Source organism: Saccopteryx bilineata, chromosome 11, assembly GCF_036850765.1.
Source record: "Saccopteryx bilineata isolate mSacBil1 chromosome 11, mSacBil1_pri_phased_curated, whole genome shotgun sequence".
Lineage (NCBI taxonomy): Eukaryota > Metazoa > Chordata > Mammalia > Chiroptera > Emballonuridae > Saccopteryx > Saccopteryx bilineata.
Genome location: NC_089500.1, coordinates 36,325,038 through 36,344,482, shown reverse-complemented (window position 1 = coordinate 36,344,482; position 19,445 = coordinate 36,325,038). Strand labels below are relative to the sequence as shown.

The following is a 19,445-nucleotide window of genomic DNA, read 5'->3' as shown; positions in this document are numbered from 1 at the left end:
GAACACAATAAAACCAAATTTAAACTGTGACAACAACAAAAAGAAAGAGGGGAGAAGATGGAGATTAACAGTAGCAAAGGACGATGGAGTGCAAAAGTACTCACAAAATAGTTCGCTACAATGAACAGGGTAGGGACCCTTTTCATTACTCAAAGGTAACCACCATTGAAAAAACCACCACAGAAGCACATGAGATAAAAAAGACAGCAACAGAGGAAAGATGTATGGAATACAACCAAATAAAAACAAAAGATAGAAAAACGAAAGAGAAGGATCAAACAAGACACAAAACTAACAGAAAGCAAGATATAAAATGGCAATAGGGAACTCACAAGTATCAATAATTACACTAAATGTAAATGGATTAAACTCACCAATAAAAAGGCACAGAGTAGCAGAATGGATTAAAAAAGAAAATCCAACTGTATGCTGCCTACAGGAAACTCATCTAAGTAACAAGGATAAAAACAAATTCAAAGTGAAAGGCTGGAAAACAATACTCCAAGCAAATAACATCCAAAAAAAAGCAGGTGTAGCAATACTCATATCGGATAATGCTGACTACAAGACAGGAAAAGTACTTAGAGACAAAAATGGCCATTTCATAATGGCTAAGGGGACACTGAATCAAGAAGACATAACAATTCTTAATATATATGCACCAAACCAAGGAGCACCAAAATATATAAGACAGCTACTTATTGATCTTAAAACAAAAACTGACAAAAATACAATCATACTTGGAGACCTCAATACACCGCTGACGGCTCTAGATCGGTCATCCAAACAGAGAATCAACAAAGACATAGTGGCCTTAAACAAAACACTAGAGCACCTGGATATGATAGACATCTACAGGACATTTCATCCCAAAGTGACTGAGTATACATTTTTCTCCAGTGTACATGGATCATTCTCAAGAATTGACCATATGTTGGGCCACAAAAACAATATCAGCAAATTCAGAAAAATTGAAGTTGTACCAAGCATATTTTCTGATCATAAAGCCTTGAAACTAGAATTCAACTGCAAAAAAGAGGAAAAAAATCCCACAAAAATGTGGAAACTAAACAACATACTTTTAAAAAATGAATGGGTCAAAGAAGAAATAAGTGCAGAGATCAAAAGATATATACAGACTAATGAAAATGACAATACGACATATCAGAATCTATGGGATGCAGCAAAAGCAGTGATAAGAGGGAAGTTCATATCGCTTCAGGCATATATGAACAAACAAGAGAGAGCCCAAGTGAACCACTTAACTTCCCACCTTAAGGAACTAGAAAAAGAAGAACAAAGACAACCCAAAACCAGCCGAAGAAAGGAGATAATAAAAATCAGAGCAGAAATAAATGAATTAGAGAACAGAAAAACTATAGAAAAAATTAATAGAACAAGGAGCTGGTTCTTTGAAAAGATCAACAAAATTGACAAACCCTTGGCAAGACTTACCAAGGAAAAAAGAGAAAGAACTCATATAAACAAAATCCAAAATGAAAGAGGAGAAATCACCACGGACACTGTAGATATACAAAGAATTATTGTAGAATACTATGAAAAACTTTATGCCACCAAATTCAACAACCTAGAAGAAATGGATAAATTCCTAGAAAAATACAACCTTCCTAGACTGAGTCAAGAAGAAGCAGAAAGCCTAAACAGACCTATCAGTAGAGAAGAAATAGAAAAAACCATTAAAAACCTCCCCAAAAATAAAAGTCCAGGCCCTGACGGCTATACCAGCGAATTTTATCAAACATTCAAAGAAGACTTGGTTCCTATTCTACTCAAAGTCTTCCAAAAAATTGAAGAAGAAGCAATACTTCCAAACACATTTTATGAGGCCAACATAACCCTCATACCAAAACCAGGCAAGGATGGCACAAAAAAAGAAAACTACAGACCAATATCTCTAATGAATACAGATGCTAAAATACTAAACAAAATACTAGCAAATCGAATACAACAACATATTAAAAAAATAATACATCATGATCAAGTAGGATTCATCCCAGAATCTCAAGGATGGTTCAACATACGTAAAACGGTTAATGTAATACACCATATCAACAAAACAAAGAACAAAAACCACATGATCTTATCAATAGACGCAGAAAAGGTTTTCGATAAAATACAACACAATTTTATGTTTAAGACTCTCAACAAAATGGGTATAGAAGGAAAATATCTCAACATGATAAAGGCCATATATGATAAACCATCAGCTAACATCATATTAAATGGCACTAAACTGAAGGCTTTTCCCCTTAAATCAGGAACAAGACAGGGTTGTCCACTCTCTCCACTCTTATTTAATGTGGTACTAGAGGTTCTAGCCAGAGCAATCAGACAAGACAAAGAAATAAAAGGCATCCATATCGGAAAAGAAGAAGTAAAGGTATCACTTTTTGCAGATGATATGATCCTATACATCGAAAACCCCAAAGAATCCACAAAAAGACTACTAGAAACAATAAGCCAATACAGTAAGGTCGCAGGATACAAAATTAACATACAGAAGTCAATAGCCTTTCTATATGCCAACAATGAAACAACTGAGAAGGAACTCAAAAGAATAATCCCCTTCACGATTGCAACAAAAAAAATAAAATACTTAGGAATAAACATAACAAAGAATGTAAAGGACTTATATAATGAAAACTATAAACCATTGTTAAGGGAAATCGAAAAAGATATAATGAGATGGAAGAATATACCTTGTTCTTGGCTAGGAAGAATAAATATAATCAAGATGGCTATATTACCCAAAGCAATATACAAATTTAATGCAATTCCCATCAAAATTCCAATGACATTTTTTAAAGAAATAGAGCAAAAAATCATCAGATTTATATGGAACTATAAAAAACCCTGAATAGCCAAAGCAAACCTAAAGAAAAAGAATGAAGCTGGGGGCATAACAATACCTGACTTCAAACTCTATTATAGGGCCACGACAATCAAAACAGCATGGTATTGGCAGAAAAATAGACACTCAGACCAATGGAACAGAATAGAAAGTCCAGAAATAAAACCACATATATATAGTCAAATAATTTTTGATAAAGGGGCCAACAACACACAATGGAGAAAAGAAAGCCTCTTCAATAAATGGTGCTGGGAAAACTGGAAAGCCACATGCAAAAGAATGAAACTGGACTACAGTCTCTCCCCCTGTACAAAAATTAACTCAAAATGGATCAAAGATCTAAACATAAGACCTGAAACAATTAAGTACATAGAAGAAGACATAGGTACTCAACTCATGGACCTGGGTTTTAAAGAGCATTTTATGAATTTGACTCCAATGGCAAGAGAAGTGAAGGCAAAAATTAATGAATGGGACTACATCAGACTAAGAAGTTTTTGCTCAGCAAGGGAAACTGATAACAAAATAAACAGAAAGCCAACTAAATGGGAAATGATATTTTCAAACAACAGCTCAGATAAGGGCCTAATATCCAAAATATACAAAGAACTCATAAAACTCAACAACAAACAAACAAACAATCCAATAAAAAAATGGGAAGAGGATATGAATAGACACTTCTCCCAGGAAGAAATACAAATGGCCAACAGATATATGAAAAGATGCTCATCTTCTTTAGCTATTAGAGAAATGCAAATCAAAACGGCAATGAGATACCACCTCACACCTGTTCGATTAGCTGTTATTAGCAAGTCAGGTAATAGCAAATGTTGGAGAGGCTGTGGAGAAAAAGGAACCCTCATACACTGTTGGTGGGAATGTAAAGTAGTACAACCATTATGGAAGAAAGTATGGTGGTTCCTCAAAAAACTGAAAATAGAACTACCTTATGACCCAGCAATCCCTCTACTGGGTATATATCCCCAAAACTCAGAAACATTGATACGTAAAGACACATGCAGCCCCATGTTTATTGCAGCATTGTTCACAGTGGCCAGGACATGGAAACAACCAAAAAGCCCATCAATAGATGACTGGATAAAGAAGATGTGGCACATATACACTATGGAATACTACTCAGCCATAAGAAATGATGACATCGGAACATTTACAGCAAAATGGTGGGATCTTGATAACATGATACGAAGCGAAATAAGTAAATCAGAAAAAAACAGGAACTGTATTATTCCATACGTAGGTGGGACATAATAGTGAAGCTAAGAGACATTGATAAGAGTGTGGTGGTTACGGGGGGGAGGGGGGAATGGGAGAGGGATAGGGGGTGGGAGGGGCACAAAGAAAACAAGATAGAGGGTGACAGAGGACAATCTGACTTTGGGTGGTGGGTATGCAACATAATTGAACGACAAGATAACCTGGACTTGTCATCTTTGAATATATGTATCCTGATTTATTGATGTCACCCCATTAAAAAAATAAAATTATAAAAAAAAAATGGGAAAAAGAAATGAATAGACATTTCTCCAAAAAGGACATACAGATGGTCAATAAGCACATGATAAAATTTTCAACATCAATAATCATTACAGAAATGCAAATTAAAACCACATTGAGATATCACCTCACACCAGTCAGAATGGCGCTCATCAACAAAACAACACAGAATAAGTGCTGGCGAGGATGTGGAGAAAAGGGAACCCTCCTGCACTGCTGGTGGGAATGCAGACTGGTGCAGCCACTGTGGAAAACAGTATGGAGATTCTCCCCAAAATTTTAGACTCAATGCCCAGCCATCCCACTTTTAAGAATATATCCCAAAAACACCACATCACTGATTCAAAAAAAGAAAAGCACCCCCATGTTTATGGCAGCATTGTTTACAATAGCCAAGATCTGGAAACAGCCCAAGTGTCCATCAGAGGACAAGTGAATTGAAAACCTGTGGTATATATACAAAATGAAATACTATGCAGTCATAAAAAAGAGGGAAATCTAACCTTTTGTGACAATATGGATGGACCTGGTAACTATTATGTTAAGTGAAATAAGCCAGGCAGAGAAAGAAAAATATCATATGATCTCACTCATTTGAGAAATCCAATGAACAATGTGAACTGAGGAATGGAATAGAGGCAGAGGAGGGATCAAATGGACCAGAGGGAAAGTGGACAGAGGGAAAGGGGATGGGAGGATGGGATCAGAGAAGGGAAAGAGATTGGTGAAATTATATACACATAACACAGCATTATAGAGAACAGAAAAGCAAATCCTGGAGGGAAGTGGGGAGGGCTCTGGGGCAGAGGAGCAAGGGGGATATTGAGGGGAACACAAGGGTGGCAAGATGTATTCGGTGGGACACTTGAATGTATGTAAACACAATAAATTAAAATCAATAATATAACAGATGCCACCTTCTCTCCCCTCCCTCTGGACTGCCACCTGAGTGCGGCTCTAGGGCTGCCCACTCCCCTGCTGGCCTCTCCAAAGCCAACACTAGAAACGGCCCTTTACAATGCCATACTTAGGCTTCTCTATTCGTGGAATTTTATACCCTCTACTTACACAAATGATTTCCTATTTATTCTTAAAGTAACCAAATCCAAGTATTCTAAGTACAGACAGGGTGGTTTTAAGTCACACATCCCCAATGCCAAGTGCAATGGCTGGACAATGAATGAATGAACGAATGGGAATGGCAAAGCTGGCCAGGTCCAGTCCTGCCTCACACTTCCCTCTCTGCTTCCTTCCTACCTGCCTTTCCACTCCTTGGCTCCACCAGGTGCTAAAATAGCCTTCTAGACGTTTGTACAAAAGGGACTCCACAGGTAGATGACCTAAAAGAACAGCCCCCTGTATAGCCTAAATGATGGTTTGTTACATTATCATTATTTGAGCTTTCCTAAAGTTTATTTACTTACCTTTTCCCTCTTTGCTGATTTTCATCTGAATTATTTAAACTCATCTCAAAAAGCCCCTGTTGCTTTTGTTAAATTCAAAAGGCTAGCCACTATAGACTTTATTAGGGTTAATCCATAAAAGGAGCTATTCCACACACAGTAACAACAAAATACATAATATCAACTGCAAATATATATATTTGAACACAAATTACAAAATAGGAAAACTACAGGTAAGTCTATCTTCATTTTAATGTGAAGTGCACGTACAACTGACATTTTCCATGTCTACCTTAACCAGAAAAAGCAAAATATCCATGCCAAGCAGTCACTGCTTTTTAGTTCTAAATAAAGTAAAATTTGTATTTCACTCTGTGAATACAGGGAGTCTCATATAAATGTAATAAAACTGAAAGCATGTTTGCCCTCTGGAGAACCTGTAAGCACTAACAGCAACAAAAAGAAGCATTCACTCGTATTATATAAATAATCACACTGAAACAGACTGCATGGTGTAACCAACTGAACATAAAATATTGCCGAAATCCATGCCATCAACTGTATCTGGATTCCAATTGGAAGTTTCAAATTTTATCTTTATGGTAATCTAGTGCCAGTAGTCTCGTTGTTACACTAGAGAAAAATAAAAAAGAAGTTACAGCTAGGTTATCAAACACACCAGTTGTAAGCTTTAACTTTCATTTTTGGTGATTATAAGAAAATTAAGTATCATTTACACTTGAATGGTTTTCATCCAACGAAAGCTTATTCTTACACAGAACTTTTAACTATTATTTGGGGAGGTATTGTATTCAATTATTTTGTGTGATATTATTAATAGATTTTACATTTAGGAATTTTATTAGGCTGGCTCTATCACTGATGGGAAATAACCTTTATAATTTAAAAAAAACTAAAGATGCATAGCTAACTTTAAAACTTTTAACCCTACACATTTCTCCTTGGTTTCTCCTTCCCTGAACACTGTAAAGCCTGACTATATCACTCAAAGATGTGAAAAGAAGGCAAGGAAATATCAAATTAACTTCTGTTAGGCTCCAAGCACTGTGCTTCTATTTATCCTTGCAATACTCTGAAGTTGATATGATAATCCCAGATTTTCCACATAGGGAACCTGAGACTCCACTTTGCAAAGATTCACAGACTAGTGAAGGGGCTCTCTTGGCAGAAGCCTCATTACGTTGGCTGTGCCCACGCCCCTTTTCTAAGGAGTTATCAGTGTGTGGCCCTATCTTCCACAAACTAACCCCAGCACTCCAGCCACGGCTAACTAAACAAGGGATTGGTGCTAGACTCAAAGCTGGCTGCCTGTGAGAAGGCCTTCTGTAAAAAGGTGGCTGGCCAAATGGGTGGGACCCTCTCTTGTAGAAGAATACAAGGCCAAGAAAGGCAGAGACAAATGGCAGCTGCACCAACACACGCAGTGAACAGGCAGAGAGAGCAGCCGTGGCACAATCTCTCCAGCACCCTAACGGTATTTGTAAGTGGCAGGACTGGAGGGGAGGAGTGCTAGTAGGAAGGTCTGGCAGGCAGACGTTCCCAAAAAGAGTTTAATTAGTACTCATAAAGTGCTAATTAAGAAAATGGCAACTAAACCAAGAATGGAAAGATTTCCTAGAAACTACAAATCCTTTAATATGCAAATTATGAGAGTGAAATTATTATAATCAATATTTCAACACTACTCAATGGTTGCAGTTCTACACAGACAAAAATATTCAGTTTTAGAAAACCATGGCTGCAATAACAAAGTAAGGAAACAGCAAGATTAGAACCAAATAAGGATTTCTGTTTTTAAATAGAAATAACCAGGCCCCATCTCAGATTTGGGGCCCCTAGGCCGGCCTTGGAACTATAAAAGTTCCTCAGGCTATTGTGCGGCCAGAAATGAGATCTGTGACTCTGAACTAGTGAGTCTCAAAGTGTGGCTCGGGGTCACTGTATCAAGGTCACCTGGGAACCTCTCAGAAACTGCAGATCTTCTGAATCTGAAACTCTGAAGGTGGGACTTTGTAGTCTGTGGTTTCTAAGATCATCCAGGTGATTCTGTCTCCCCATATTAAATATACTTTATACACCTAAGCTTATATCTTGATTCTTATATAATTAAAAATACAAACATCTTGTGCCGGAGTTTGAGAACCATGGCCTTAGACATTAAAAGGCAAATCTTTCTTTTTATTATAGATATACAATATCTATGAGCTACAAATTGAAAAGAACCCTACAAATATGGCAGGCAAAGGCTAATTTCCTCAGTAAAGAAAACTCAGGCAAAGACATAAAAAACACACTTAGATACTGAGGACATCAGAACACAATGACTAACAAGCAATCCAAAAAGATGTTTGTATTTTTAATTATATAAGAATCAAGATATAAGCTTAGGTGAATAAAGTATATTTAATATGGGGAGACAGAAAAAGAAAAAATGCCAAATAATAGCCATGTGGCACCTATCTGAGAGATTTTTAATAATTATAATATTTTATCTTCACAATTTTGGAAAAAATATATATAACTGTATTTAAAACACAATATCTTGATCCCTACCTCATACTGTACACAAAAATTAGAAACAAAATTGTAAAATTATTAGAATGAAATAGAGTATTTTGTATTGCATTGGGGTACAGAAAGCTTTCCTAAGACAAAAAAGCAAAAACCTTAAAGCAATTTGATAACACTTGCAAATATCATAATTTTAAACTGCTGTAAAAAGAAAAGACCCCATACCCTGACCAGGTGGTGGCACAGTGGATAGAGCGTCGGACTGGGACACAGAGGACCCAGGTTTGAAACCTTGAGGTCATCTTCAGCTTAAGCACGGGCTCACCCGGCTTGAGTGTGGGCTCACTTGCTTGAGTGTAGAATCATAGACATGACCCCATGGTCGCTAGCTTGAGCCCAAAGGTCACTGGCTTGAAGCCCAAGGTCACTGGCTTGAGCCCAAGGTTGCTGGCTTGAGCAAGGGGTCATTCGCTCTGCTGTAGCCCCCTGGTCAAGGCACATATGAGAAAGCAATCAGTGAACAACTAAGGTGCCTCAACGAAGAACTGATGCTTCTCATCGCTCTCCCTTCCTATTTGTTCCTATCTGTCCCTCTCTCTAGCTCTCTTTCTGTCTCTGTCAAAAAAAAAAAATCCCATAAACTAAATGAAAAAAGCCAGGGACTGTGAAAAGATATTACCACACATATAGTAGAGAACAGGTCACTCCCAGAACATATATAAAAAATTGTTGCCAATCAATACAAAAGTCTAATTAGCCAATAAGGAACTGATAAAGCACGTGACTGGGAGAAAACTCAAAACCACTCATAAACCCATGAAAAGTTATTTAAACCCACTAGTAATGAGAAAAGTAAAAGCTAAAACAACGACATATAATTTTTATCTATCAGATTGTCAATAATGAAAAAGTCCATCAATATCAATTTGGTGCTGGGGACATAAACTCCAGCGCACACAGCCACGCCAGCCGAGCCACAGCTCCACTTCCGGATCCGAGCCCTCACGCGCATCCACACATGCGCACAGAGAAGCACACGCTCCGTCATTCCTTCCAGCACTGCTTTGTGCTGGCAAAAAAGCAGAAACCACCCAAATTTTCATCGGCAGGGAGAAAAAATAAGCAAAATGTGGCACATTTATTCAAAAATGCACTATATAACAGTTAAGGGAAATAAATATATAGATCTGTATGTAGCCACATGAAAAGTTCTCAAACATTATTAAGTATATACAAAGCAATTTATACAATGAAATGTAATTTGAGAGCATCTATATAAATCCTTAGACCCTTTGAAACATTTTAATTTTCTGTCCAGCCCTCTATATAAAATGTAATTTTAAAGTAAGCTGTGAGAATGCACATCAAACTCACAATAGAAGTTACTTCTGCATAAGGGATAAGCTTTTTCTTGAGCTTTTCAATACCCTGCCCTCTCAAAAAAAAGAAACTGAATAATGTGCTACATAATATAAGCATTAGTACCCACAGTGATAATCTGAGCCTGGTATGCTCAAGTCATGTGATTTTTATTATTTTATTATAATACAGGCAAAAAAAAAAAAGTTAGGTCAAAATGAGATGACACTTACGCATATAAGGCAGTTTTTCTGGGCACGGGAGGTATGGCAAATATGTAAAGTTTTCCGGAAGATATGTTGTCGTTTGAACAAGATAATCACTTGAATTACTGCCTTCAGGATAATCTTGGAGAGAGAGAAAAAAAGTTACAACCGAAACACTGGCTTTTGCTTTGCTCCTAGTATGAAATACGTCACTATCACTGTGGGAAGATCTGCGATGCACAATCTACAGAAGTACTTAAAAGGAATTACCTATAAAGAACTAGTGAAAAGCAAACTGCAGTTGCCATGGCTACTCTCTCATTTATCATTCGCTACTGCCAGAAGGGACCTCTTAGCAAAATTTCCCAAGGGAGCGCTGGGACAAGCCCAGAGAGCAGCCTGGCCCCATCCGTGCAAACACACATAGCAGGCCCAGCTGCGACCACATGAGAACTCCCATCCCTCCGCTGGCTGACCCAGAACGCAAAGGGAATGTGACAGTACACTAGGGACTCGAGGAATCCTCTCCACTACCAATCAGCCGAGAGTGTTCAGGACGACCACACAGACACAGTACTGCGTCTAGCACCCACAGAGCCCAGGGGTGGGAGGAATGTTTTCTCACCACCCCCACACTTAGGAAACTAAAATTTACCCACTCAACTTTCTTCTGTAACACAGCTCATTTTAAATCTTTAAATTAGTCATTTCCAACCCGTAGGCTGTACTCCCTGGGGAGCCCTGAAACTATTATTACATTAGGTCCATTATATCTTTAAATTCTGGCAAGCTACGAAACATAAGAGAGCACTGGTTCAGAGCCCCAAAGTCAAATGCTGAGTACAAATCCTTGCTTCCAACACACACTGTTTTTATGGTACAGGGCAAGATAATGTGTTTTCTCATCTGTGCCCACCCCACCTGTCGTTTTCCGATTGCAATAAATGTATCAAGTGCTCAGAGCAATCCCTGTCCCATATACGTATTCAATAACTATAGCAATGAGCACTTGGTTTAGAGATGAGCATCTGACCCAATCTGGAACAGTTGGAGCCTTAGGAGTTTTGTACATGGAGCCAAAGAGATCACATTTCATTCCCTATCTGGAACCAAGTTCTGACCTGCCAGTTTCCCACTCTGTAAGAGGAAGCCGGTCTAAAAGAATGAAACTAATATGCAGAGGGGAGGAGATGAGAGACAGAAACGGCTGATTAAACTGCTTTCTGTCTCCTGGACCCAGAGAAAATGCAGCTCTAGCTGACACGTCTGGAAAATGTGAAGGCGTTCTTTCAATCTTCAGTAACCTGCTCTGAGGAGAGTGAGACTCCTCTCTGAACTGGCTTGCAGGGGGAAAGATGGGAAGAGAACAAGATTCTGACTTAAAAGAGAGACCTGTCTGTCAGCAACCAGCAAGCAAAAAAGACTGAAGGTCAAAACCACATATCTTACTGAAGAGTAAAAGCCAACCCCTTGCCCTGTGGGAAAAAGGTAAAATCCTGGAAATTGAATGTGAAGTGTGGGAGAAGACTCCACGAACACTGAACACCTCTCTGTATACCAGGGGTCCCCAAACTTTTTACACAGGGGGCCAGTTCACTGTCCCTCAGACCGTTGGAGGGCCAGACTATAAAAAAAACTATGAACAAATCCCTATGCACACTGCACATATCTTATTTTAAAGTAAAAAAACAAAATGGGAACAAATACAATATTTACAATAAAGAAAAGTAAATTTAAATCAACAAACTGACCAGTATTTCAATGGGAACTATGGGCCTGCTTTTGGCTAATGAGATGGTCAATGTGCTCCTCTTACTGACCACCAATGAAAGAAGTGCTCCTTCTGGAAGTGCGGCGGGGGCCGGATAAATGGCCTCAGGGGGCCGCATGTGGCCCGCAGGCCGTAGTTTGGGGACCCCTGCTGTATACCTTTGCCTACACAATATTCACGTGTCATCACAATGGAATTAACGGGGTGCAGCCTGGGAGCCAGGAAGGCCCTCAGAGCGGAGACGCTTAGCCCGCCTCCAGGCCCACCTACTACTCAGAGACTGCTCAGCTGAGGTCTGTAGGGGTCCGGTACCAAGGAAGGGACAGACCTGGAAGAAAAAGTCCAATTCCAAAGGACTGCATGGAAATCTCAGTTGGGAATTTGGCAGGACATCAGTAACAGCGCTGCCAGAACACCCCACCGGGCAAACAGGGACAAATGAGGTGGTGAAATGGCGAGGGCTACTCCACCAGGAAGGGGCAGAGCCCAGTGCGAGGATCCTCCCAAGCCCCTTTCTTCTGCGAAGCCCTGGAAAGCACTTGAGGAAAATCCTCCAAACGAAAGGGGTGGCTGATTCAGTGGGCAGTCATTGCTTTGGATGCCCAGGGACAGACTGACACCGCAGAAGCCCCTCTAGTAGCCTATAATCCATATTGCACCCGTAGAAATCTGAAAATTCCAAAGATACTAAACATAAATAAGTGTAAGGAAGTCAATCAAGTTCAGATTCATTCCTAAAGATGCTTTAAAAAATATTTATCTAGATAGACATCAAATTTAAAGTTATATTCCAAAAACATTTTCTCCTCTGCTGGGGATTCTCAATCTGCTAGCTAAGCATCTGCTACGCACTACGCATTTGCCGGAGCTGAAAAGAGAAGATAAATAAGGTTGCCCCTGGAGTCCACTGCCTTTATATGCTCTGAAGACTCGTTTTCCTATCATCCCGAGGCTGACAAATATTGCCATTCTTATGCAATCCTTAGTGTCATTAGTTAACTTCCAATAAGGGTATTTTCTTACTCTGCATAATTTATTAATTCTCATCATTAATACTTGGGCCCCTTCCTGTAGTCACACACTCTGATTCTGTAAATCTACATTTGACTCACTGAAAATGTAAGACATCCCTGCAAGACAAATTGTTCATGATAGCTGCCCTTGGGAATCTGGTGGCAGAAGGAAGGCCAGAGAATCATCTCACTTTTATTTCAGTGCAAGAATGACTGATTCTTTCACAAAAGAAGCCATGCATCACTTACCAGTTTTTAAAGAACCACATTTAAAAAAAGAAACCTTAAAGATATTCAATACCAATATATGCACATCCCTTAAATACAAAATTTTGGAGCTGAAAGTGTTATTCGTGGCCACACCATTATCAATTATCATAAGGCTCTCAATGCTCCTCCAGCACTGTAGCCAGTGTCGTTTATGTCATCCCTATGTGTAATGTATGTAACTCTACCCATCCCCCTGCCACTAGTCTGAGTACCTTTTCTGAAATCAAATTGCCTCTGATTTAAAGTATCTGATAAAGTACCTACAACATAGTAAAAACTTACTGCAAAGGAACATTTCACAACTGATACTACAGCCAACAGTGATTTAAGGTTTGGGGGACTATACTGTAATAAACCTACAAAATCATTATTCCTACAAAGTGGTTAGGTCCATCAAGCATAACCACTGCTTTCAAAATCAGGAGCAGTTTTAAAAGAGTTATGCATGATAGATGCATTTGAGACTGATCCACCACAACTGCTCTAAAGTGTAGACATTATTTCATCTAATGAATGGATGAACACACACACACACACAGTGACCCCAGGGCCCTGGGTCTTCTTCCTCCCTTCCCGAGCCACACCCAAAGGAAAGGGAAACACAGACTTAAACCACCAGCTCTCACTGGACCTCAGCACTTAACAGAAAAGGAGAGGACCAAAGGACAACTTTCGAGAGCTTTGTTTTTCCTGTGAAAGGGCAGATTAAACCAGTAACAGAAACTCAGTGAGAGTTCCAATCTGTTTACCCCAGCTTGTCCTGTCAGTCTGGCAGGGCCTGAGGGCCTCAGCACACAGCCGAGAAAGGAGGAAGTGTGCTGCTAGGTCACTCCTAACAAATCTACCAGCTCTAGCACTGCACCACCCTTATCCTCTGCTTTGGTAATTATTCGCTGAGTGCATCTTGTTTTTTAATTTTACTGACTCCACAGCTACAAGGCAAGGCACCATTTAATTATGAGAGTATGTGATTTCTTCACAGAAATACTTTATATATAATCTATTTACATTTGGTGTTTCAGAAAGGCAGGTACAGGGTGAAAAGCCCCTTTCTGAAATCAAATGTACTTATAAATATCACAACCTATTTGCCATTGAATGTTAAGTTTTATGTCTATAAGATATTCTCATTAACATGCAACACTGTATTACTTTAAGATGTACAACATAATGACTTGACATATGTATACGCTGCAAAATGATTACCACATATTTAGCTGCTATGCATCACCTCACATAGTTACAAATTTCTGTCTTGTGATGAGACCTTTTAAGATCTAATCTAAATATTAAATTTTAAATGAACCAGTACATATTGATCAATTCTCCCCTAGAATTCGGGTAGCTCTCCGTACCTCTGAACGGCAATTGCTTCCTTTTGTGGCAGGTCATATTTGTGTAACTTCATATTGAAATAAGTGATTGCATTATAAATACATTCCCATCTCTTCCAGAAGCCTCATATGGGACGGGAGGATGTTTTTGTTAATGTTGTATCACCAATATCATAGTAAGTACATGAACTATACTAATTGTTCAATATAAATGAAAATGGCTGAACCTCATAGTTGCCTACTCACACTCCCTTTTCCCTTTCTCCCGAGGTAGCAGAGCCTCAACTTCTCGCAGAGCACCAGTGAGCCAGCTCAAGGCTGAATTCCCAGGGCCCTATGACTAAGTTCTGGCCAGTGAGATGTAAGCACACACACTATGTGGATTTCCTGGACGGCTCCTTAAAAGGGGCCCTCTATTTGTTCTTCCCTCATCCTTTCTCTTACTCACTGACCCAAGCATCAGGACACACACTGGTGCCCTGGCAGCCACCTGAGACTGTGAAGCTACATGACAGAGCTGAAGATGGAAAGCACGTGAAGACCTGCTCCACAGAGCCCTGGATACCCAACTTCTAAACTTCTCTGACCCGAAACAATAATCCTCATGTGTTGAAGCATCATAGTTGAGTCTCTCTTATAAGCAAACTCAGTCTCTAACTGATACAATGACTGTCTCCTAAGGACAGTTTACTGCCATAAAGGAACCATACAAAAGGTTTTCAAAGGTTCATAAAAGTAAGCAAACTTTAATCAAAGTATGCACTGGCTATTTGGTCTTTATTAAAACTGACTTGGTGAGGATAGAATTTTCTCTTCTTATCCAATTGTAGGGGATTGAAAGGAAAGTTCATCTTGCCCAAGGAATCGTTTCTCCTAACTATGCACAAATTCATACATATAACTTACTCATACCCCAGAGGAAAAACTTGATTATACACCATTTTTAGTATTCACTTATACAAATACAGTAATCTAAATATGCTTAATATCTCTGTTAATGAACACCTTCACAGTCAACTTATTCAACCAGGATAAGTCCTAAGGAAGTTTTTTAAATGTACGAACTTCTCTGAAGATTGGACTACTACTCAGAAGACCAATTAATGAAGACCAGTTAATGAGACTTTCATTGTACTACTAAAATATGAACTACAATAAGACAGTCTTTCTAAAAGTAATGCAAGAGAAAATAAGTGAAAATTTTACAACACAAATTTTGCCAAGACTAGAATGAATTTTATAGAAGCATGTTTGAAATTAAGAATCTATATGTTAGTCTTGAATTTTTAGAAGGGTCGAAAACTACTGTTATCCATGTTAACATGCACTTTTAAGAAAACAAATCTGGGCCCTGGCCGGTTGGCTCAGTGGTAGAGTGTCGGCCTGGCGTGCAGAAGTCCCGGGTTCAATTCCCGGCCAGGGCACACAGGAGAAGCGCCCATCTGCTTCTCCACCCCTCCCCCTCTCCTTCCTCTCTGTCTCTCTCTTCCCTTCCCGCAGCCGAGGCTCCATTGGAGCAAAGATGGCCCGGGCTCTGGGGATGGCTCCTTGGCCTCTGCCCCAGGCGCTAGAGTGGCTCTGGTAGCAACAGAGGGACGCCCTGGAGGGGCAGAGCATCGCCCCCTGGCGGGCAGAGCATCGCCCCCAGTGGGCGTGCCGGGTGGATCCCGGTCGGGCGCATGCGGGAGTCTGTCTGTCTCTCCCCGTTTCCAGCTTCAGAAAAAAAAAAAAAAAAGAAAACAAATCTGCTGGGAAGGGAGATAAGCATGTCTTCCTGTTAGTGAAGTATGTGTGTATATTGTTTACAGAGGCACAACGAAGAACAGTCGACACAAACCAAATCTTTAATTTTAACTGTTTAAAATGAGAATATAGAGGATGCAACTACTGACCATCAGCCACTGAACCCTTTAAAGTAACAGCTCACAATATTCAGGAGACATGCAGAAACACTGCCCTAGAGGAACATCAGCATTCTTCCACAATAGCTAAACCTACTTATGTCAATCTTAGCATTATTAATTTGGCCTATTATGTAAATTTTAATCTTATGTGGTTCTAATGCACATTCTTCTTCCAGATAATATTTTTAAAAGAGCAGCTACTGATTCCCATTTTGTATCATTTCTCCTCTAGCCCTTAAAAAGTCTATAAAATTATTAAGAACAATCTATCATTTAGAATAGTAAGTATTTTGTAGACATAGTTGAAAAAACATTTTAGGTATTAAAAAGAAGGCAGAATAGCTACTATGAATAAATTATTCTTCTCGTAGTTAATTTCCCTGAAATACAATAGAATTGAAAACAAGCTGCTTCTCTATTTTGTTTGTTTGCAAGAATTAACTTAAGTATCTTTGTACAAAACCCTCACCACCTTTACATAGGTATGTGATCACATCTTAATAGATCCGAGACTAGCATACCTGACAGTCCTGGTTTGAGCAATAAAAGAATCTTCCAGTGGATTTAATAGGACATACCCTCTTCGTTAACAGGGAGTTACGTGGATTTAATACCAGAGCCTGAGAGGTTTGGTTACTGCTTTGTAACTACAAAGATAAGAAGCAAAAGCAAAGCAAGATTAAGCAGGAAGCAATCTTACCTGTACCATTGAGCGTACTGTTTTTATTGGTGTATAGCCTGATCATATGTCCTATTGTTTTCACATTTTCTCTCAACATTATTCCTCGAGCTTGTACCATAAAGAGATATGTGTTGGCTATAAAATAAAAAGAGAGATAATGTCACAATTTGGTAACCTTTATTTTAAATTTAATAAAATATTCAAAATTGGGGAACTGCCCAATAAATCCAAACTGACTAAATTAGCATGTCCAGAGGAGAAACAGAAATATAAAAACTATTTGTCATTGTCAAAATCTTACCAAAAAACCTAATTTTTAAAAATAAAAATGAAAAGAATTCAAGTAGTAATAGCCATCAAATGGAACAACACTAAATGAGCAAACTTATATACCATAATGAATTCCTTTATCCATAAATTATTTTCTACCAAAAATATACTTATAAATTTCAAAGAAGCATTTTATTACCAGTATACAACCATATAATTGCAAAATGTACTTTCTCTAATTCTATATTAATTCCTTCAAACAAAAAACTCTACAAAGGTGAAGATTCCTCATCTATTCATAACTATATCATAAGTCATCATAATATCTAGTATGGAAATGGATCTTGCAAATTCTCAGTGTGTTGAGGCTGCATACGGCAGGATTCTCTAGAATCGATATCTATTCTGGTAATTTCTATCTAGTCACTTAAACTTTTATAACTCGCTTTGAATCACAAATCTACCTACCAGGACCAGAAAAGCAGACAAAGTCAAACTCAATGTACCATTTTCAAAGTTGATCAATTTAATTCTTTGTGTTAAGTGCTTTAAAAATAGGACCTTAATTTCTTTCTTTGGGAGAAACTGGTAAATTGACAAAGATTATAAAAGATCTCTGCCTTTTGAGATGCTACATCATTTCCTCAGAGAGGTACGGGACTGAAGTCAAAAGATCCTTTCTCGCCTGCCCAGGCAGTGGCGCAGTGGATAGAGTGTCAGACTGGGATGCAGAGGACCCAGGTTTAAGACCCCAACGTCGCCAGTTTGAGTGCAGACTCATCTGGCTTGCGCAAAAAGCTCACCAGCTTTGACCCAAGGTCGCTGGCTCCAGCAAGGGGTTACTCGGTCTGCTGTACTCCCATGGTCAAGGCACATATAAGCAATAAAGGTGTCGCAACGAAAAACTGATGATTGATGTTTCTCATCTCTCTCCGTTCCTGTCTGCCTGTCCCTATCTATCCCTCTCTCTGACTCTCTCTGTCCCTGTAATAAATTAAAAAAAAACAAAAAGGATGAAAAAAAAATACATTAAAAAAAAAAAAGATCCTTTCTCTCCTGATCTTGGTTCTGTTAGTGCAGCTCATGACTGAACAGCTCACCGGGTATCAGGACCACATCTAAAAAAGGCAGTGTTGCCCTTGATGCTCTCGAACACCCCTCCTATTCTAGATGTTCCAAGCATAAAGCCCTAAAATCATAAGCTCCAATCAAACAAGAGAAGGAGGGTCATTATCATGGAAGAACCAAGAAAGTGCAAAGCTCAGTTAATGACTTTCAATTTTGAGATAAGCTATCTCTGAACACAGTCACAACAGTCTAAAAAAAGTGAACGCAGCCTGACCTATGGTGGCGCAGTGGATAAAGCATCGTTGACCTGGAACACTGAGGTTGTCGGTTCAAAACCCTGGGCTTGTCTGGTCAAGGCACGTATGGGAGTTGATGCTTCCTGCTCCTCCCCCTTCTCTCTCTCTCTCTCTCTCTCTCTCTCTCTCTCCTCTTCAAAATGAATAAAATCTTAAGAAAAAAAATATTTAAAAAAATAAAATAAAAATAAAAAATAAAAAAAGTGAACGCCAAACAAAAAAATTGCAAATTCCAATGACTTTCCTGGGCCCTGTTCTACTTCCTTAAGATAGTAGTACAGAGAGGCCCTGGCCAGCTGGCTCAGTGGTAGAGTGTCAACCCGGCGTGTGGATGTCCTGGGTTCAATTCTCGGCCAGGGCACACGGGAGAAGCACCCATCTGCTTCTCCATCCCTCCCCCTCTCCCTTCTCTCTCTCTCTCTTCCCCTCCCACAGCCAAGGCTCCACTGGAGCAAGTTGGCCCAGGCGCTGAGGATGGCTCCATGGCCTCCACCTCAGGCGCTAGAATGGCTCCGGTTGCAATGGAGCAGCACCCCAGATGGGCAGAGCATCGCCCCCTAGTGGGCTTGCCAGGTGGATCCCCGTCAGGCACATGTGGGAATCTGTCTCTCTGCCTCCCCACTTCTCACTTAAGAAAAATATTAAACAAACAAACAAAAAACGTACAGACAGATGAACTAAATGTATTGTTTGCTACCTCCTTTCCCATTTTTTCATATAAATTTGAACTTGTTCAAAGTACAAATGAGTACATAGAGTAAATAAAATTAGTACAGAAACAGAGTAAAATAATTTTCCTTTCACCACGCATTCATAAAAGAGAAACAGAAACCCAGTTTCACATACACTTTACCTCAATGATTTTTAAGAACATGTCTGCATCCTCTCTAAAAAGCAGTCCTATAATTAGATTAACTTGTTTAGGCTTGAATTTATTACCCTGGTTTACA

The 19,445-nt window shown here is 39.2% G+C and overlaps 1 protein-coding gene across 2 annotated transcripts in view; it reads right to left on the bottom strand.

The window, feature by feature from the left end:
- B4GALT6 (beta-1,4-galactosyltransferase 6) overlaps positions 1-19,445 on the bottom strand; it is a 90,783-nt gene that overhangs the window by 50,434 nt on the left and 20,904 nt on the right. For both annotated transcript variants that reach the window (XM_066246909.1, XM_066246910.1), the window contains exons 2-3: positions 16,880-16,996; positions 9,915-10,028 (exon numbers count right to left, since the gene is read on the bottom strand). In XM_066246909.1, the coding sequence (XP_066103006.1) occupies positions 9,915-10,028; positions 16,880-16,996 (231 nt within the window). The remainder of the gene's footprint in view (positions 1-9,914; positions 10,029-16,879; positions 16,997-19,445) is intronic.